This window comes from Meles meles, chromosome 1 (genome assembly GCF_922984935.1).
Source record: "Meles meles chromosome 1, mMelMel3.1 paternal haplotype, whole genome shotgun sequence".
Taxonomy (NCBI): Eukaryota; Metazoa; Chordata; class Mammalia; order Carnivora; family Mustelidae; genus Meles; species Meles meles.
This window is the reverse complement of record NC_060066.1, coordinates 100,898,509-100,921,282: the sequence shown is the minus strand read 5'-3', so window position 1 is coordinate 100,921,282 and position 22,774 is coordinate 100,898,509. Positions and strand designations below refer to the sequence as shown.

The 22,774-nt window shown below is 36.5% G+C and overlaps 1 protein-coding gene across 1 annotated transcript in view; it reads right to left on the bottom strand.

Annotated features, from left to right (window-relative positions):
- Positions 1-22,774, bottom strand: part of PXDNL (peroxidasin like) — a 521,054-nt gene that overhangs the window by 46,394 nt on the left and 451,886 nt on the right. The window contains exons 18-19 of the mRNA XM_045982128.1: positions 3,411-3,545; positions 1,228-1,436 (exon numbers count right to left, since the gene is read on the bottom strand). Of these exons, the coding sequence (XP_045838084.1) occupies positions 1,228-1,436; positions 3,411-3,545 (344 nt within the window). The remainder of the gene's footprint in view (positions 1-1,227; positions 1,437-3,410; positions 3,546-22,774) is intronic.

Here is a 22,774-nt window from a genome sequence, read left to right as displayed (position 1 = left end):
GTGAATGCCAACTACTATTTCTATGATTGCAGCTGCATTTTTCTTCTTAGAGAACATCAGAGCTCCCCCGTGTCCATAGCCTCTAAACGTGGCAGGCATGAGGTCACTGTGGCCCATGTGTTGGTAAAGGCAGAAGAGACACAAGTGTGGTATCATGTAAGAGATATGTGTTCATATGTGGAACCATAGCATGTTCTGCTCAGAACCATCAAGCTTTTAGTTCATTTCTAGGTGTCAGCTGACATAGATCCTTTCCCTAACCGTAGGTTACCACTTACTCCAAGTTATCTGACACTTTTAAGCCATATTCTCTTCATTTATTAAAGGAGAATAGAGCCACATTTCTTTTTTTTTTAATATTTTTTTTTTCAGTGTAACAGTATTCATTGTTTTTGCACAACACCCAGTGCTCCATGCAATACGTGCCCTTCCTGTTACCCACCACCTGGTTCCCCCAACCTTCCACCCCCGCCCCTTCAAAACCCTCAGGTTGTTTTTCAGAGTCTATAGTCTAGTATGGTTCGCCTCCCCTTCCAATTTCCCTCAACTCCCTTCTACCTCTCAAGAGGTAAAGTGGTGGCAAACTAGATGCATACAAAGTACCTTAGGTAGAGTTTGGCTCATAAAAGGTGATATGGTAGATGTGACAAATTATGTTGTATCACTAGAGAAAGTTCTCTAACTCTATCAAGACATAACCCAATTTTCCAGTGAACATGGGTGCAACATCATTTGGAGACTAAATAGTCTAAATTAACTGAGCTACTATGATTTTTTTTCTCCTCTTTGTGGTCAGCTGACCCCCAGGAAGCAGATATACCCAGTACCAAATTACTGGAGTTCAATGTTTGGCATAGTCATGTGAAGGGCAGGGAGAACTAGAGACCAAATTCATCACCAAGGCCTAGCCCATTCCGCTGGGCCCTTCCTGCTCTCCCGGACCTCCCCCAATCCCTGCCCCACTCTGCTGGGCCCCTCCCTCCCTGGCAAGTTCCTCCGACCACCCAGTCTGAGGAGATTGGACCCAAATGGAGGAGGCTGGGAGGTGGAACCTTTGGCCTTCCCGTTGTCTTCTCCAAAGTCCATCTGATCCCTAAAAGGAAGAAGATCTGCTCTCATGTGTTTTCCTCCATGCACCTTTGTTGAAGGAGCATAGTCTTTGATGTTAGAAATCACACAAGCACGCACACATGCAGATCCAGACAGGGCAATGGTCTCCTCACTGACCTTCACAGCAGTCTTGCCATACTCGCAGATCGACCTGCGGTATCTCACTGCAGCTCAGGTAATCCTGCGGGTACTGTGCCTTCACGAAGACATCGGCCTGGACTTGCTGGATGTTGTCACCATTGTCACAGAGTACACGGCCCAGTGACGCCTGCTTCAGCTGAGTGAGCTGTGCGGGAGTAAACACCCCGGGGTTCTCATACCAGAACCTGGGGGTCAGCAAGGAGAGGTGCAGTGAGGTCTCCGGCAGAGGACTGCACTGAGCTGTGTGCAGAGCAGTGATAATAGCAAGAAGAGCTCAGCAAAAGAGAAGCATATGGAAAGGATTACGTTTGTTCTCCAACTAAGCATGTTTGAATTGCCTCCAATTTGTATAAAGTTCTTAAATCCCATGGCTTTGAACTATCACTTTCTATTCAAGTTTTACAAAATGATTCCAAGTAAAGCTTTGTAAAGGTTTAAAAAGTTTTTAAAAAGCACATTTTCTAATCTAAAATTCCATAAACTGGCCTTGGGAATTACCTGAACAATTTAATATTGACATGTTTGCCTAAAAGGGAAATGTTGCTTTGCAATTATTAATACACACTAGTTTATTATACCTATTGGCTAATTAGAATGAACAAATTTGGTTTCAAATGAAATGATACAATTTAAAAAACACTATTAAAGTGAAGGTTTGTTCATTCCTTCAGGAAGTATTTCAGTACCATATGCCAAGCACTTTTGTCATGTAGGCATACAACACATGATAGAAAGGAAAAGATTGTTACCACTCACATGGTATATGGGCTGACTTGTGTCCCCTCAAAATTTATATTCTGAAATCCTAGTCCCCCAGTACTTCAGAATGTGACTTTATTTGGAGATAGTTTCATTAAAGAGGTAGGTAAGTAAAAGTAAGTCATTAGAGTGTCTTGGGGCAATTCAGGTCATAAAATATGGACACAGACAAGTACAGGGGGAAGACCATTTGGAGAGAAAGAGAGAAGCTGACCATCTCTAAGACAAGGCCTCAGTAGGGACCAACACTCCCAACCCTGATCTAGACTCCAGAACTGTGAGACAATACATTTGTTGTCTATGCCACCCAATCTTTGGATTTTGTTATGGTAGCCCTATAAACTAATACAAATGGGGAAGACAGTTGACTCCAAAAAACCAAAGCTTTCCCAAACTTGTTACATATATTCTTAAATTATTCTTAAATCTACATATATTCTTAAATTATTATCAATTAAACATATTAGTCCAACTATGTGTTGCAATAAATCTAGAGTGCTAAAATTTATAACACCTATGCAATAATACAAAAGGTTGAATTGTCAAACAGGTTCACAAGAATCCTAGCCCTTACTCAAGACTATACTAATGATTCAGAAGATATAGCGAGTACTTGGAACACATTTGGTTCAAGTAAGAGAAGAGAGCTAATAGTGTGTCTTATGCCAACCCAGTGGGGCCTGATTAGCTTTTCAGTTTTCTTAGTTTTTATACTTGGTTAGCCTTGCAAGAAAGATATTACATGAACTTTCATCTCCTGCCAGCTGTCTGCCATAATTTCATAAATTCAAGTTGAGTTACAATAAACACTTTAGACAAACGAAGAGATTTTTAGGAAGAATTCCCAGTTATCATTCCACTAGTAAATGCCCTTAGCACAGATTTGCCAGGAGGTCTGGTATTGGGTCAACAAATCTTCCATGAAGATGAAGGGACAGAGCTGCGGGCCAGCTGTCAACTTTTGCACTGCCAACATCATTTACCGTTGCCACAATTTATGAGCCCTAGGTACTACTGTTAATCAGACTTTACAGATGAGGCAACAGGTTTCAGGTGTTATGTTTCTTAAAGTTAAATAGTTGCAAGTAGGGGTGCCCAGATTTAAACACATGGTAATGAGTCTACTGCATCCTTTTAACCACTGACTGCCTTTTCTAGACAGTCTATTTCTTATTTTTTTCTTACAAAGATTCATAAAAATTTATAAAAAGGAATGTTATCTGGTATTATCAGTAGTCAGAAAAATTCTGTGACCACCTACTATTTGTTATTGCTCATATTCAAAATATTTTAAGTCATATAAAGCATGGAATCACACTTTTAATGTTATTGTACACCTATATTTTGGGGCAAAAAACTGATTTCGTTATCTTTGACAAGTATAACAGACAAATCTTCACCTATCTCCATCTCTTAACCGCTGAAACTGGATAACAAACAGGCACATAAGTGTTGGTCCCACTCTTGTGCCAGGGATCAGGTCTTCAACCATGAGGGCAGGCCAGAAGTCAATGTTGCCCGGTGTACCATACAACCTGAAACAAAGATGTACAGACATCATATGCTGGACTGTGAAAGTGACAATGACAGTACTATTTATACAAATGACTACAGAGCATTTTTAAAGTTATACACACTAAAAAGAAAGGCAGAGATTATTATTATTCCCATTTTACAAGTAACAACTTTGAGATGACAGAATAATTTAGGGATAACCTAGCTGACCAGAGAACAGAGCAGTGACCTAATCAAGAGCATTTAACATTAGTCATATAACATCCACTGTGTTCTTTATATATACTCTGTAAGTATATGGAATATAATTTTGTGTGTGTGTGTGTGTGTGTGTGTGTGTGTGTGTGTGTGTGTATAGATCTATATCCAACTAATTCTTTCAGAAACATGTAACAAATAAACTATTAAAAATGTCCATGTCAGTGTATATGGTATGTAGGTTAAACAGAGTGAAAAAATAATTTGAGGAAATAATATAATGTGTTCGTTAATTTTGCTCTTGCTAAAAAGCCAATGATGTTTGATTTGGAACCTGAAGTGATTTTTTAAAATTAAAAAAAGTCATTATGTGAATTACAATTAAGCAAGTATCTTTGGACACACCATCCATTTAAAGAAAGAAAATAAGACCAGTATCCATGAAATTCCTTGTAAGAGCAGCTGAGACTGTTTTTTTCCTGTGCCTAAGGATAAGCAAGTGAACAACTTGACCTGTCCCATATGTAACTTTAACATTTTATTTCATGTGTATGATCCCATAGACTCCATTCAGTTCAGCTGCATATGCTTTAACCTTGACACAGTTGGAAACATGTTCATAATTCCTTTGTTTCACTCAACAGTTTATTTAGAGAGATTCATTCCTATTGCTGTACACATCTGCTTCCTTTTCTCTGCTCTATAGTAGCCTGTTAGATACTCCCAATTTAGTTGTCTGTTCTACTAGTGTATTCAGTTTTTTACTATAAACCTTCTCATGCATGTTTCTTCATACAGACAAAGGTCCTTCTAGGCTAGGCATCAGCAAATTTTTACAACAAATGATAAGGTTATAAATATATTCAGCATTGTGGGCTCCATTTTGCAATTACTCAACTCTTCCCTTTTCACAAAAGCAGCCAAAGACAACACATAAAAAAAAGGACACAGTTTTGTTACAATAAACTTTTACTTACAAAATCAGGTAGTTAGATTTGGTCAGTGGGCTATGGTTTGCAGATCCCTGCTCTAGAATACAGTGATGCTAAAGCTTCAAAAGCTGAGTGTGGAGCATGACACCTTAGACACTAATAGATAATGCCAAACTGCTGTCCAAAATATATGTATAGTTCATACTCTTACATTGAGCATAGAGAAGTTCTCTGTGATGCATCTTCAATTTTATTGGACAGTGTCTGTCATACGGAATTTATTCTTCAGGTTTTTTGTTTAGTCAAATCTCATTGCTGTTGCCCTTCTCCTTCCCCCACATCCTCCTTCCTTCCCCTCCCTCTCGTCCCCTTTCTACCCTCCCGCCGTGTTCCTTCTCCTCCCCCTGCATTTCTTTTCTTAATTTCTGAAGATAGCTGTTATTTTTCTTTTTTTAATATCTCAAGTACTTGTTTGAGTGTTTGAGTGCTTATTTAATTCTGATTCAAGTGTTGTATTATAGATTTCTTCAGTTTCAATTTTTTTCCCCTGGGAGAATTTTTCTCTGAAATTTTTTTGCATTTTTGTTTTCTTGCTACATAGCTTGGACATTGGGGAGGGGAGGCGAACCATAAGAGACTATGGACTCTGAAAAACAACCTGAGGGTTTTGAAGGGTCAGGGGTGGGAGGTTGGGGGAACAGGTGGTGGGTAATGGGGAGGGCACGTTTTGCATGGAGCACTGGGTGTTGTGCAAAAAGAATGAATACTGTTACGCTGAAAAAATAAATAAAATGGAAAAAAAAATAAGCTTTTTCTCTCTCTCTCTTTTTTTTTTTTATTCCTAGGCATTTCACAAAATGATTTCTAGTTCAGTAGCATAATCTTCTGTCACTGCGGCAAAGTACAGCATCTTTGATTGAACTATTGGTGACAATGGGGGACAGCAGGCACTAGTGGCTTTTATTTCTCTTTCATTCCTACAGCATTCTTAACTTCACTTCATTCTGCTTGGCTTCCTATGTATAGAAGGGGTGCTATTCCCTCTCTACTTAGCTTCTGTCACCAAGACATGGCTACCTCTAGTTACTTTCAGCCCTTTGACTGGGGCTGTAGACTCCCAGGTTCCAGAGCTATATTTGGTGATTTAACACTTATTGTTGAACCGTGTCCTTCTAGAGAGATTTCTTTTTTCTCATAGTTCATCTATATGCCCTGATCCCCTTTTGCCCACAAAGACTTTTAAATTTCTCCATCCTTCTCTCCATGCTCACAGAATTGCTATGGAAGTGGAGCTTCAATGGCAGCTCTGTTGGAACTTGGTGATTATTTTAATTTGAAATTCATGCCATTCTTGTCTCCTACTAATTCTGAATATATGAGTTATATTTTGTGTGTCTTCTTCATCAGTCTCACAGTTCTATAGGAGGCCATGAAAAGAGATTTAAAATCTGATGACCATTCATTATTTTTCTAAGACTAACTTGAAAATATGCCTACTTGATAAAATTTGTGCTAATTTGATGGCTGTGAAATAGTGTTTCACTATGATTTTTCATTATCCTGATTACTTAGTTGAGCATCTGCTATACATTGATTGGGCATCCCTTTTTTAAATATAGGTAAAATACCTATTTATACCATGTCCTTTTATAATTTTTATTTTGGGTTATGTTTTTCTGTCTTTAGGAGTTCTGTACATATTCTGGATGCTAATGCACTGTTATTTATGTTCAAATGTATTCCTCAAATTTGGGACTTTTTTTTTTAAGTCAAAAAAAGAAGACTTCCCACTGAGAGCAGAGTACAACATGGGACTTGATCCCAGAACCCTGAGATCATGACCTCAGCCCAAATCAAGTCAGATGCTTAACTGACTGAGCCACTGTCAGACCCAATGGGACTTTTTATATTAATTATTGATAGAATTTATGTCATGAAGATTAAAAGGAAAAAGAAATGATAATTCAATGTTTGTAGAAAAAACCATTCTAGGTAAAATGCAGCAATCCTTTATATTAATTATTCTCATTATGTTAGATTTTGATGAAAATATTGTCTTCATCTTAAGGTCAATTTTATCAATTTTTTATAGTTTTTTTAAAATTTAATGTAAAAAAAAACTTTTCTTCCCCAATGTTGTAAAAATCCTATATATTTTTGAAAGTTTTAAACTTCTGCCTCTCAGATTTGTCTCTCATCTATTTGGAATTGATTTTCATATATGATGTGAGATAGGAATCCATACTCATTTTTATCCATGAAGAGCCAATTTTTACTGCACCACTTCTCATTTCTCCCTAATTTGTCTTGCACTACTTTCAAATATCATGACTCCACACAGGAGCATATTTTTTGTGCATGCCTTTCTATTCTATTCTATCAGTCTATTTGTCTATTCTTGAATCAATATCACACTATATTAATTACTTAAAGCTGTATAATAAGTATTGCTAACTGGAACATCAAACCACTCAATTAGATCCTTACTGGCCATTCTCTCTACCAGGTTAATTTTAAAATAAGCCTGTTGATGCCACAACAAAGAACTATTAAGATCTTAATTAGAATCACAATAAATACATAATTGTAGGGGAATGCTGACACATTTGAATTATTGAATTTTATTCCTTCTGAACAAAATCTATATCTCCATTTCCTCAGTTCTCTTCAGTAACCAGAAAGTTCTCAGATTTTCTTCCTAAAATGTTGCACAGCTTTTGTTAATCTTTTCTTCTCATTTGGTATTGCAGTTTGACTTTTCTTAATAGTTCTCTTAGTTTACTATGTACACAATTTGCAAAAAAATCATTATGACAATTTTATTTGATTCTTTCCAGTATTTATTTCTTTCTTATTTTATTGCCTTACTATGGTTTCCAATACAGCTTTGAATATTAATCATGATGTTGTCATTCTTGTCTTATTCATGTGTTTATTTATTTTTTATTTATTATTTTTTTTAATTTTTTATAAACATATAATGTGTTTTTATCCCCAGGGGTACAGGTCTGTGAATCGCCAGGTTTACACACTTCACAGCACTCACCATAGCACATACCCTCCCCAATGTCCATAACCCCTATCCCCCTCTCCCAACGAGGGTTATTCATGTGTTTAAATAAAATATTTTTAACATTTGATCAATTCCAATAGATTTTTTTGAGCTTCTCTTTAATAAGTCAAAATGTTCCATTTTCCTAGAATACTACTAAGAGCTTTTCTAAAAATTAAGAGGGTTGCTGCATTTTACCTAGAATGTTTTTTCTACAAACATTGAAATTATCATTTCTTTTTCCTTTTAATCTTCATGACATAAATTCTATCAATACTTTAAAAATGTTGGACCAATTACATTAGCAGAATAAACCTATTTCCATCATGTTTAATATATACATTGTTCAACCTGGATTTTTAATGCTGTGTTTGGAAGTTTTTATCTAGAGCCCCTGGCTGGCTCAGTTAGTTAAACATCTGCCTTTAGCTCAGGTCATGATCTCCAGGTCCTGAAATTGAGCCTCACTCAGCAGGGAGTTTTCTGCTGCTCACCCTGCTGGCACTCTCCCTCTCTCTCTCACTCTCTCTCAGATAAAGAAATAAATAAGTTTTTATCTAGATGTATATAAGATAATGTCTTATAAAAGTTCTTTTTTTCATACTGTCATTGTTTTTGTTTTTGTGTTGTTTATTGTTTTTTATTTTTTTTAATATTTTATTTATTTGACAGAGAAATCACAACTAGGCAGAGAGGCAGGCAGAGAGAGAGGAGGAAGCAGGCTCCCTGCGGAGCAGAGAGCCCGATTGGGGGCTCGATCTGGCTCGATCTGGCTCGATCCCAGGACCCTGAGATCACGACCTGAGCAGAAGGCAGAGGCTTTAACCCACTGAGCCACCCAGGTGCCCCTGTCTTTGTGTTTTTTAAATGTTAACATAGAACTGGCCCCTAACAGTAAATTAATTAGTATTCTGTGTTTCCTGTTCGTGTGTTCTCAGAAAAACTCCATGGGCCTCAGGACTTTTGAATACTAGGTTTGATTTCAAGAACATGTGTCCAAATTTATTTTAAAAGTGTCCTTCCCATTTAAAGTCATAACAGGTAGCATATTTTGCCACACCACTTGATTTCTCTTTATTGCCGTGTCCCCTGCTCTATATTTTCAATAAAATAAATTTTAAAAATTTTTACTTAAAGGTAAATTTTAATTGTTGCTCTGGGTTGAATTATGTCCTCAAAGAAAGACACAGTACCTGTGATTGTGGTATAATTTGAAAGTAGGGTCTTTGCAGATAGAATCAAGTTCAGATGAGGTCAGCAGGGTGGACTTAAATTCAATATGAATGCAACTGCTGTCCTTATAAGAAGAGGGAAATATGGACACAGATGCACAGTGAGAACACCGTGTGATGGCAGAGGCAAAGACTGTGTGCTACAGCCGCAAGCCAAGGAATGCCAAGGATTGCTGGCAAACCACCAGAAGCTAAGAGGTGAACAATTCGCCCTGGTAGGTTTTAGAGGGATCATGGTCCTGCTGACACTTTAAATTCAGACTTCTGACATCTAGAACTGTGAGACAATAAATTACAGTTGTCTTCAGCCACCTATTTTGTGGTACTTTGTTACGGCAGCACTAGGAATCTAACACAATTATCAGCTCCCATAATTCCATACAAAAGTCACTCCTAATTTCTAAAACAGTTTTCCTGCCAAAATGTTCATTGTCCTGTTCTCATTTTTTTAATGTAATGTGATTCTGATAATCCTTGAATTCACCATTAAATTAATTTCTTAGACTCAGTAATAGAGTTGTTGCATACTGAATGGTTAAAATGACATTATACAGCATATGACAAATAATGGTAAATGCAAATCAGAAAGTTAAGGTGAAATTAATGTCTGTGAATTGTTAAGAGGTCATATAAGAAATGTTAGTTTGAGGTTTTAAAAATTAGATCATCCAGGGCTCCTAGGTGGCTCAGTGGGTTAAGACTCTGCCTTCAGCTCAGGTCATGATCTTGGGGTCCTGGGATCGAGCCCTGCATTGGGCTCTCTGTTTCCCCCTCTCTCTCTGCCTGATGCTCTGACTACTTGTGATCTCTCTCTGTCAAATAAATAAATAAAATATTTTTAAAAAATTAGAACATTGAACTTTCCTAGATAGGGTAATCTTGGTATTGTTAATTTCAATCCTTTGATACTGATTTGTTTTTTTCATCTTTTAACCAATTCAGCGAAACATTAACCATTTTTATCCTTATTATAACTTATTGCTTTTGTTGTCGCTCACCACATATCTCCAAGAAATATTAAGAGCTTTTTAAAGGTAGTTAGTACGGGTACCATATTGAGTAACTTCAACTTAAGTACTGCATTAGTGTGTACTTCCCAGAACAAATGTGAAAACCATCTTCATAAATAGTATCCTAGTTTTGATAATGGAACATTTCACTCTGTGTTATTAAATTTAGCTTCTAACCTTTTTTTATTACCGCAAAACAAACCATACATGGACCAATAAGAGTAAACAAAGTCTACTTATGTTCAAAGAATGTTTTCATTACTATTTTGATGTACAGAGAGTTAAAAGATTTGCAAACCTTGGAATGAGTGATTAAATGCCACAAAGATGACAATGTAATCCACATCTAATTTCTTAACAAGAGTTTCACTTAGTCTGCTCTAGAAAGATGAATAATAATAATAACTTTCGACAGGATCACTCTGAGAGACACCAGTGTAGAAGGTCCTGTATGAATTTTTTTTTCCAGGGCTCTACAGGCTTCCTGATTCAGAAAGTGAAAAAGAGATAATGTAGCAAGGCATGATTTTAATAAAACAAACAAAAGCCTTTACCACAAACACTGAGGAATGGTGCTTTGTGAGAAAGTGTCCTTGGGGAAAAGTGTTCTGACACTCTTCTGAATTTTTAGAATAAATGTGATAATTTACTAGCTTTTAGAGAGAAAATATGAAACATGTCCTTCAAAAAAGCAAAATTCCCTTGTGTACTCTCACACAAAATAAAATTTCTCCTGCTTCAGGATGATTGCTTCACTTTGAGAGAAATAAATGACATAACTATCAAAGAAATTAAAACAACGAGGACATACTACCTCACAAGGGCGATTAGTCAGACCAGAAACATTGTACCATATAACTTTAGGGTTGATGTAAAGTCACTAAAACACCAGAAAGAAAAGTTATTTTCTTAACCTGGAAGAAAAATTCCTCAAGATACTTCTTACTGGAAGCTTATCTCAGGACTCTAAATGTTTCCTGAAAGATTTTAATGACATCATATTGTTTTTCTTTTAAAATTCTTCAGCAATTAAAATTTTATGCATTTTGGAGAGCCATAAAGTTCTATCTTTAAGAAACATTACCTTGGTAACTGAAATGGCACAGAAAACTAAGCAACTGGGGAAAATAGTCACTTTTTCCCCCTTTTGAACAAATATATAATACAATCCACTTTTTGGTTTTATAAGAGGAGGAACTTTTCTTTCTACTACAACTTTACTGGAGGAAAATAATCTAAGCTACTTCACATAACATTTTTTGGAGAACTAAAAATGTTTTAATAGTCATCAACTTTTCAGAAACATTGTACAGAATATAAAACTCTATAATTATATACATTAATGAAAATAATTCTTGAATTTTATCTTGTGATCAGTTGGAGGAAAAAGGAAAGTGAAGGACAAAAAAGTAGAAAAAAGAACTAGAAGGAAAAGAAGGAAAAAAAAGCATGAAATCAAGACAGAGAATCAAGAACAAGAGATACATCCAGACATCATGGAGAATGGAATAGACTTCCTCACAGAAAAAGGCACTGGTTCATACCCATCAGAGATTTGTGTGGATGGAGAACTAACATTTTTTTTATATTATTGTATTTGTTTGGCAGAGATCACAAGTAGACAGAGAGGCAGGCAGGGGAGGTGGGGGAGCAAGCTCCCCACTGAGTGGAGATCCTGATGTGGGGCTCGATCCCAGCACCCTGAGATCATGACCTGAGCCAAAGGAAGAGGCTTAACCCACTGAGCCACCCAAGTGCCCCAGAGCACTAACATATATGAAAAACATTCAGAGAGGGGTTCCTGGGTGGCTCAGTTGGCTAACTGTCTGCCTTCAGCTCAGGTCATGATCCCAGGGTCCTAGGATACAGACCCACATTGGTCTCCCTGCTCAGTAGAGAGCCTGTTTCTCCCTCTCCCTCTGCCTGCCGCTCTGCCTACTTGTGCTCTATCTCTCTGTCAAGTAAATTAAAAAAAAAAAAATCTTAAAAAAAGAAATCCAGAGAGAAAATCTTTCCTGAAAATAATATTTGGATATTTACACTATGGCAATTAGTAGCAATTAAGTCCCCATCCCCCGCTTTTATACCAGTGGTACACATACCACTGCTTTTTGGTATATTTTTTGTAGTCAGGATAAGTACTGGAAAAAAACATTTTTATGAAATTCTACTCACATATAACAACCATTTGAAATTTCTGGATTTAAGAAGTGTTCTCTTTTTGCTTAAAAGATTCCTTAACAAGTGTTGGATGTTAAATTTTTGCTTAAAAGATTCTTTAACAAGTATTGGATGTTAAAGACATATAATCCCCCAGAAGAGATGTTTAATCATATCAGAACCAAAAAGAATGGAAAATAACTGAAAGGCAAAAGGAAATACATTTGTCACTGTGTGAGACAATACTCTTTTTTTTTTTTTAAAGATTTTATTTATTTATTTGACAGATAGAGATCACAGGGAGAGAGGCAGGAATAGAGAGAGAGAGAGAGGAGGAAGCAGGCTCCCTGCCAAGCAGAGAGCCTGATGCGGGACTCGATCCCAGGACGCTGGGATCATGACCTGAGCGAAAGGCAGAGGCTTAACCCACTGAGCCACCCAGGTGCCCCGAGACAATACTCTTGAATGTCATGTCTATAAACCACATAAAATGATCTAATATACATCCTGTGGTAACATCCCACACTTAAGGAAATAACAATAATAAGCCATGGTTTTAATTTCTGATTATAACATACACTGTTAACTCTTTAATTTCATCATTCACAGATTCTTAATGACTTCTAAAGTTCTGTAGACACTAGTATGGGATTAAGAATTGAACTAATTAACATACTCTGCTCTAAAAAAGCATGGACCAGTCAGGAGACATAACATATTTAAAACATAAACTATAGTATATAAAATACTATATAAAAGTATGTTGATAAAAATGGAGATTTCTTCTAAGTCTCTGAAGTCATGCTACATATATCATTGTAATTGTAGTGAGAGATAATAATATGAGATAGAAATGAATAAGAGAGATAATAAATGAGATAGAGATGATAGAAGATAGATAGATGATGATAGATAGATAGATGAGAGATGTCAGATAGGAGATAGGAGAGTCTTTTCTCTATGCCAGCTTAAGTGATCAGCCTTTTATTTTTATTGTCCTAGTTGACCTTAACTATAAACATTTCACTTATAAATTTGATTGGTGTCTCCAAAACTGTGAAAAAATTTTGGTTTGTTACTCTATCTGAACCTCTTCCATCTTGCTCCATGACTATTTCAGAATTTCTCCACCCAAACGCAATTTCCTACATGCTCTACTTTTGCAAGTTCACAGATAAACTGCGTTCCTTTTTTGCAGAGTAAATAAAACCCACAGTCATGACTTCCTCAACCATCCACCACAAACGATGACATTGCTGACATCGCATCACCTTCACCTCCTCTTACCATTCTCCCTTCCAGACAATACTCTAGAATAATGAAAATTCTCAAATTATGAGAAAAAGCAGTCCCATTTTGTATCTCCTATCACTCACTTGTCCCAATATGGCGTATTGTATTGAAATTCAAAAGCTACATTAACCTAGTAATATAGCCTTCCTAGGTTTCCAGACAGGAATACCTGTAAGTGAGGGGCCATGAGGTCACATCTGGTAAGACACGACCAATCAAACGGGAGCAACTGCTGGTTGCCATGAGAATCCCATTCGGAATTCTGAGATCATATCCAGGTTCAGCAAGAAAGAGCCCTGAAAGAGTATAGCAGTGTTTGTCACAGACACAATAGAAGGGTACTCTAACAGAAGGGTATGCTCAACTGCTAGTTATTTGCCCATTCTAAGTTACTGATTCATTGTTCACTACAATATCGGCTGTGTGCATCTTATTAAACAAATAGCAGGAACACAATAGACATTTTATAAATGCTTATTATTTAGCTTAATTAATAATTGAATGAATTAATAATTGGTGAATCTAAGGATAAAAAAGATGTTTCTATTCCCAGAATACTAAGAATCATGCTGCAGTTGTTGTGGCTGTTATTATTACTTTCATCTGGAATGCATGTTCAATTTACCAAATGTCACTTTGTCATGCTTTGAAATGATTGCATGGGTTTTATAATTGGACAGTCTATTGTGATTATTATATTGATAGTGATTCAGTCTTATATTCCTGAAATTATCCCTCTTTAATCACACTGGGTTATTCTATTACTATTCATTATTTGTCTGAGAAGCACTTTAAATATTTTCCATTCCTTACCAAAAAAATATTAGGATATGATTTTATTCATGTGTCTCAAGGTTTATTAACAGAGGTATGCTACTTTCATCTAGTAAATTGAGTAGAGTTTCATCTCTTTATGTATTCCATAATACAATGTGTTCTTTACTGTTTGAAAGAATTTGCTACTTAGAGTCCAGAGACTACTTGAAAGCTATTCTTTGACTTTCAGATTTCTAAAGGCTCTAATTTAACATTGTGTCTTTCATTATCCTAAGATAAACTACAAAATGATTTATTAAGATTTTCAAAATTATTTTCATAAAAATAAAAAGAGTAATTTTTAAGAAATTCTGCTTAATTTATCTTTTCATAATTCCCTGCTCTTGGATATATTAATTAATTACTCTCCTTTTTTACCTTTTTACTTTATTAAATTTTGCTTTTATTCTTTTCAACTTCAGTCAGACACTTAACACAAGTCAGGAATAAATGTCTGTCAAGCTCAGCCTGTGAGATTTGTGGTGGTTGATTTCCATAACCTAGCCTACCCTAAACATGCAGTCTTCAAAGATATAGGTTTGTTTTACTTCCTAAGTTAGGTAGTCAGTAGATGGGTACATTATTTATTAAATCTGAGGACTCAAGCTTTTCTTCAAATCTGTAACCCTTTACCATTAACTCTTCCACCGTGTCTTGCCTGCATTCCTTTTTCTATCTTTTGGAACGTCTATAAATATTTGGCATTTTCAGTCTTTCTCCATGTATCTTAATTTTTCTTATGATTTACTCTTTTTATGTACTAGTCCTACATGCTGAGTGATTCTTCAAGTTTCCAGTTCACTAATTCTTTATTCTAATTAGTTGTATAATATATCTATTGAGATAGTAACTACAATTCTGCACAACATGACTTAAAATTCTATTTATTTTTCAAATATCTGTATTCTTTATATTTTACTTTTCTTTTAACATAGCATCTATTCATTCTTTTACTTATTTAATTATGCTAAATGTACCCTTATAGGATCTTTCATATTGATCTCATCACCCTTGATTTTGGATCCCAGTTCCTTCTTTGCTTTGTTTTATTGCTTTTCATTTATTCTCATTGCTGGTTATCTTATGGCTATTTATTTACCCAATCGGTTTTTAATCTGGGTGCATATGTGACAGAAAAAAAACTTCTTAGGAATCTGTTTTCTTTCATGTGATAGTTCATATGTGGGCTTGTGGAAAATTTGCATGGCGATTTCACACAAGTTTTGTCAAGATATTAGTGGTTTGAGGTGTTCAAGAGTAGTTTTCATGCTCATGTGTTGGCTAGTCTTTCCAGCATCATGGTGTCTGAGTAAATTCAGATTTCTCTACTGTGTAATAGAGGCTTAGATAGGAAGAATATCACAAAGCTTCTTGTTTGTTGTATTTATTTTTTTTTAGATTTTGTTTATTTATTTGACAGACAGAGATCACAAGCAGGCAGGGAGAGAGGAGAAAACAGGCTTCCCGCGGAGCAGAGAGCCCGATGTGGGGCTCGATCCCAGGACCCTGGGATCATGACCTGAGCTGAAGGCAGAGGCTTTAACCCACTGAGCCATCCAGGTGTCCCAAAGCTTCTTGTTTTATTCCAGCATCAATCCCTGATGTTTAGTCAAGAAACTATCTTGTCGCTTCCTCTTTCCTACTGGGAAGTGTTTGTCTGATTCTCTTCGTCTTTTGAATAGATGAACAGCCTTTATGCAAGGAGCTCCATTTCAGCCCTCTACCTACAGTAGGCTAAAGGCCGTCTCCTTGCCCTGGGTGGTATTAAAACTCCCACCTCTGTTTCCTAGAACCACTATTCATGTGTCATATCACTCCTGGTCCAAGACAACATTCACCACTGATTTCTCCTTGGCTTTAAGTTTCTTTGTCTTTCATGGCATGTAAAAATTGTTTCTTCTGAGCTTTTTTTATGTTTAAAACTCTTCTTTATATTTTTACATTTTATTTAATACTTCTAAGAAAAAGTTCAACAAAAAAAGAGGCTTACTTTACTGAATTGGTTTATTTACCAAGAAATTCTCTTGGAGTTAAACTGTCACTAAGAAGAGGCTATTAGTCAAATCCTTTATAGAAATTGTCAAGCTCTCTTTAAGGTTGCTTTTCTGTCATTTTCCAATAATGGAATAGGAAAAAAACACAAAGAAAAATTTTAATATTATATATAGTACAATATGTTTATATATTTTAATTGCATCTTCAAATGTTACCTCAGGTAGTTAAAAATAGAAAATGAGCTGGCTAATCCATTGACTATAGCAGTCATACTTAAAAAAATTCTACCCCAGCCAAAAAAGGTTATAAAGTACCATTCAGAGCTAATGCAATAATGGGAATATGGACCAAACTATCCAAAATTTGCAAAGAGCAACTGTTGTTATGCAGAATAAAAGCAATTATTGACTTAATCCAATATTTTAAAACATTCTAAACTGATTCCAACTACTTTATGTCTGCCTCAAACTCAAGTATTTTCAAAGAATATTTTAGGATGTTCTATGATTTTCCTATGTCTTAGCCAAAGAATAACATTCTTAAGGAACTGAAACCTACACAGGTCACGTAATTAGCCCATGTTCTCAAGGTTGATTACTGTGAACCTAGAAAAGTATCCAGGTTGTATCATGAGTTCCACACGTTGTCTAATCTTGCTTTTGATTATGGATCAGGTAAGTATGGATATTAACTTGCACATGTCTTTCCTATAACTTACTAAGCACTTAAAAATATTTTCTGTATATTCTACTAACTTTGCATGATGAAAGTTATTATTGCTTTTCTTATCCACTAAAGCAGAAAACCACATCAACTGAAAACCCAGTTCAAGCCAACAAGAAAAGATTTAGATTCAAGGTCTCCTGGGAATTTTTTTTTCCATTTTATTTATTTTTTCAGCGTAACAGTATTCATTCTTTTTGCACAACACCCAGTGCTCCATGCAAAACGTGCCCTCCCCATTACCCACCACCTGGTCCCCCAACCTCCCACCCCTGATCCTTCAAAACCCTCAGGTTGTTTTTCAGAGTCTATAGTCTCTTATGGTTCACCTCCCCTTCCGAATTTTTTTTTTTAATAAACATATAATGTATTTTTATCCCCAGGGGTACAGGTCTGTGAATCGCCAGGTTTACACACTTCACAGCACTCACGATAGCACTTACCCTCCCCAATGTCCATAGCCCCATCCCCCTATCCCAATCCCACCTCCCCCCAGCAACCCCCAGTTTGTTTTGTGAGATTAAGAGTCATTTATGGTTTGTCTCCCTCCCAATCCCATCTTGTTTCATTTATTCTTCTCCTACCCCCCTACCCCCCCATGTTGCTTCTCCATGTCCTCATATCAGGGAGATCATATGATAGTTGTCTTTCTCCGATTGACTTATTTCACTAAGCATGATACACTCTAGTTCCATCCACGTCGTCGCAAATGGCATGATTTCATTTCTTTTGATGGCTGCATAGTATTCCATTGTGTATATATACCACATCTTCTTGATCCATTCATCTGTTGATGGACATCTAGGTTCTTTCCATAGTTTGGCTATTGTAGACATTGCTGCTATAAACATTCGGGTACACGTGCCCCTTTGGATCACTATGTTTGTATCTTTAGGGTAAATACCCAGTAGTGCAATTGCTGGGTCATAGGGTAGTTCTATTTTCAACATTTTGAGGAACCTCCATGCTGTTTTCCAGAGTGGTTGCACCAGCTTGCATTCCCACCAACAGTGGAGGAGGGTTCCCCTTTCTCCACATCCTCTCCAGCATCTGTTATTTCCTGATTTGTTAATTTTAGCCATTCTGACTGGTGTGAGGTGATATCTCATTGTGGTTTTGATTTGTATTTCCCTGATGCCGAGTGACATGGAGCACTTTTTCATGTGTCTGTTGGCCATCTGGATGTCTTCTTTGCAGAAATGTCTGTTCATGTCCTCTGCCCATTTCTTGATTGGATTGTTTGTTCTTTGGGTGTTGAGTTTGCTAAGTTCCTTATAGATTTTGGATACTAGCCCTTTATCTGATATGTCGTTTGCAAATATCTTCTCCCATTCTGTCAGTTGTCTTTTGGTTTTGTTAACTGTTTCCTTTGCTGTGCAAAAGCTTTTGATCTTGATGAAATCCCAATAGTTCATTTTTGCCCTTGCTTCCCTTGCCTTTGCCGTTGTTCCTAGGAAGATGTTGCTACGGCTGAGGTCAAAGAGATTGCTGCCTGCATTCTCCTCAAGGATTTTGATGGATTCCTTTCTCACATTGAGGTCCTTCATCCATATGGAGTCTATTTTCGTGTGTGGTGTAAGGAAGTGGTCCAATTTCATTTTTCTGCATGTGGCTGTCCAATTTTCCCAGCACCATTTATTGAAGAGGCTGTCTTTTTTCCATTGGACATTCTTTCCTGCTTTGTCGAAGATTAGTTGACCATAGAGTTGAGGGTCGATTTCTGGGCTCTCTATTCTGTTCCACTGATCTATGTGTCTGTTTTTGTGCCAGTACCATGCTGTCTTGATGATGACAGCTTTGTAATAGAGCTTGAAGTCCGGAATTGTGATGCCACCAACTTTGGCTTTGTTCTTCAATATTCCTTTGGCTATTCGAGGTCTTTTCTGGTTCCATATAAATTGTAGGATTATTTGTTCCATTTCTTTGAAAAAAATGGATGGTATTTTGATAGGGATTGCATTAAATGTGTAGATTGCTTTAGGTAGCATAGACACTTTCACAATATTTATTCTTCCAATCCAGGATCATGGCACATTTTCCCATTTCTTTGTGTCTTCCTCAATTTCTTTCATGAGTACTTTATAATTTTCTGTGTATAGATTCTTAGCCTCTTTGGTTAGGTTTATTCCTAGGTATCTTATAGTTTTGGGTACAATTGTAAATGGGATTCACTCCTTAATTTCTCTTTCTTCAGTCTTGTTGTTGGTGTACAGAAATGTAACTGATTTCTGTGCATTGATTTTATATCCTGACACTTTACTGAATTCCTGGACAAGTTCTAGCAGTTTTGGAGTGGAGTCTTTTGGGTTTTCCACATGTAGTATCATATCATCTGCGAAGAGTGATAGTTTGACTTCTTCTTTACCAATTTGGATGCCTTTAATTTCTTTTTGTTGTCTGATTGCTGAGGCTAGGACTTCTAGTACTATGTTGAATAGCAGTGGTGATAATGGACATCCCTGCCGTGTTCCTGACCTTAGCGGAAAAGCTTTCAGTTTTTCTCCATTGAGAATGATATTTGCGGTGGGTTTTTCATAGATGGCTTTGATAATATTGAGGTATGTGCCCTCTATCCCCACACTTTCAAGAGTTTTGATCAGGAAGGGATGCTGTACTTTGTCAAATGCTTTTTCAGCATCTATTGAGAGTATCATATGGTTCTTGTTCTTTCTTTTATTAATGTGTTCTATCACATTGATTGATTTGCGGATGTCGAACCAACCCTGCAGCCCTGGAATAAATCCCACTTGGTCATGGTGAATAATCCTTTTAATGTACTGTTGAATCCTATTGGCTAGTATTTTGGCGAGAATTTTTGCGTCTGTGTTCATCAAGGATATTGGTCCGTAGTTCTCTTTTTTGGTGGGATCCTTGTCTGGTTTTGGGATCAAGGTGATGCTGGCCTCATAAAATGAGTTTGGAAGTTTTCCTTCCATTTCTATTTTTTGGAACCGTTTCAGGAGAATAGGAATTAGTTCTTCTTTAAATGTTTGGTAGAATTCCCCTGGGAAGCCGTCTGGCCCTGGGCTTTTGTTTGTTTGGAGATTTTTGATGACTGTTTCCATCTCCTTACTGGTTATGGGCCTGTTCAGGTTTTCTATTTCTTCCTGGTTCAGTTGTGGTAGTTTAGAAGTCTGTAGGAATGCATCCATTTCTTCCAGATTGTCAAATTTGTTGGCGTAGAGTTGCTCATAGTATGTTCTTATAATTGTCTGTATTTCTTTGGTGTTAGTTGTGATCTCTCCTCTTTCATTCATGATTTTATTGATTTGGGTCCTTTCTCTTTTCTTTTTGATGAGTCTGGCCAGGGGTTTATCCATCTTATTGATTCTTTCAAAGAACCAGCTCCTAGTTTCATTGATTTGTTCTATTGTTTTTTTGGTTTCTATTTCATTGATTTCTGCTCTGATCTTTATGATTTCTCTTCTTCTGCTGGGTTTAGGGTGTCTTTCTTGTTCTTTCTCCAGCTCCTTTACGTGTAGGGTTAGGTTGTGTACTTGAGACCTTTCTTGTTTCTTGAGAAAGGCTTGTACCGCTATATATTTTCCTCTCAGGACTGCTTTTGCTGTGTCCCACAGATTTTGAACTGTTGTGTTTTCATTATCATTTGTTTCCATGAATTTTTTCAATTCTTCTTTAATTTCCTGGTTAACCCATTCATTCTTTAGAAGGATGCTGTTTAGTCTCCATGTATTTGGGTTCTTTCCAGCTTTCCTCTTGTGATTGAGTTCTAGCTTCAGAGCATTGTGGTCTGAAAATATGCAGGGAATAATCCCAATCTTTTGATACCGGTTGAGACCTGATTTGTGACCCGGTCTCCTGGGAATTTTATTTGCTTAGTGATGCAAACAGCTGATCTAATTAAATGCACAAAGCAAAGATTTTCAACAGTGACAACAGTGTGTTTTGTATTATGAAGTTGGAAGTAATTGTTTGATAGTCACATAAATTAATATCAAATTTCCTCAATAATTTTAACACAGAGTAGAGATTCCATAACAGATTATTCTGACTCCATTTTGATATATATTTTGTGAGAAAAAAAATTGGGGGTTGCACATATCTTATAATGACTTTGGGTAATACAAAGTCAACCTCCTTTGCTTCCACTCCAAAGTGTACCTTTCACGTGAATGTCACGCTACCATGAACAGGAAAGGGAAAACATGGAGACACATTCTTCCCAGCTTCACTTACAGAATATTTTTCTTTAATTTTCCTGAATCAACACTACTGACAACCGGAAGCTAAAGCAGATTCACTTAAACATAGCATTCTAAAGCGTCCTTGCAGCTAGCATTCACTGGGGGCTCCTTAGTTGCCTGACACTCTGCTGAGTTTGACATGCCTGAAATAATTTAATCTTCTCAATAAACTTATGAGATACCATTATTATTGTCCTTCTAGAGATGAGAAATATGAGACTAGGAAAGGTTACAAAAAGCTACACAGTGGGAAGGAATCAGAGAGAGCATCTAGAACCCCTGTGATCTGATATCAGGGCCTTTATTTCTATGTGCTATATCATGGTTCTCATAATCTCCTATTCTAAAGCCAATGCAAAACACCACCACTAACAATTTTAAGAAGTAAAGAAAAGAAAATACTGACAATAGTAAGTTTTGCATAGTAACTATACACCTTTCACCTCCCTGCAAAGATGAGCATGCCCTAATCTCTATAAACTGGAAATACGTTAACTATCATAGCACAAGAGGTGTTGTAAATATGAGTAAATTGAGGATGTTGAGATGGGAAATGACTGTGGATTACCCATGTGATCACACAGGTCATTCAAAGTGACAATAAACTTAAGAGTAGGTCAGGGAGAGTTGATTACAGAATAGTAGCAGAAGGATATGATGTTAGAAAGTCAACCACCATTGCTGGCCCCGATGATGGGAGAAGGGGCACAGACCAAGCAATGCAGGCAGGTTGTCTCTAGAAGCTGGAAAGGCAAGGAGATGGATCTCTCCCCTGAAGCCTGCAGAAAGGGACATCACAATTTTAGCTCAATGAGACATATTTCACTTCTCACCTCTAAAACTGTAAGATAACTCATTTATGTCATTTTAAATACCATATTTGTGGTAATTTGTTGCATCAGTCTCAGGAAATGAACACATAGCTGTATATTACACTAGTTTGGCAATGGATAAAGCCTAGACTTTTTAATCAGATAAATTAAGATTAAAGTTTGTATTCTCTACTTGTCAAATGTGTGTCTTTGGGAAAGTTAACACAAGTTCACAAGATAATGGCCTAGAAAGTATATAAGTCTTCATAGCATATATAGAAAAGATTCACTTGAAATATTCTATTCATTTTAGAACATGAAGAACTATTCAAAAATAGAACCTCATATATTAAATTGTTGCCTTATAAAATCCATAAAATTTAAAAGACCAACAAGAAAGACATAGCTTCCAGTTAGGGATATTTTGATATGTGACTGTCTCATTTTGATACGAGAAAATTACAAGTGTAAAATGAGTGGTATCATCCCTAAGTCTTGAGATAAATTAGGGAAATTCATCAAAGGATAACATTCTTCTATTGTGTTTTTATTCACAGGCATAAAGCAGGCATAAGCAGGCATAAGCAACCTTGTTCTTACATAGTGGATAATAAACATTTTTGGTTTTTCAGGCCACAGAATCTTTACTGCAACTACTCAACTCTGCTATTATAGTGGGAAACTGACCACAGATAATATGCAAATAAATGGGTATGGATGTGTAACAATAAAACTATAAGAATAAGTGGCCAGTCTATAGGCTATAGTTTGCCAAAACCTGTGTTAGAGTCTGACTTGAGGAGTATTCACATTTACTCTGA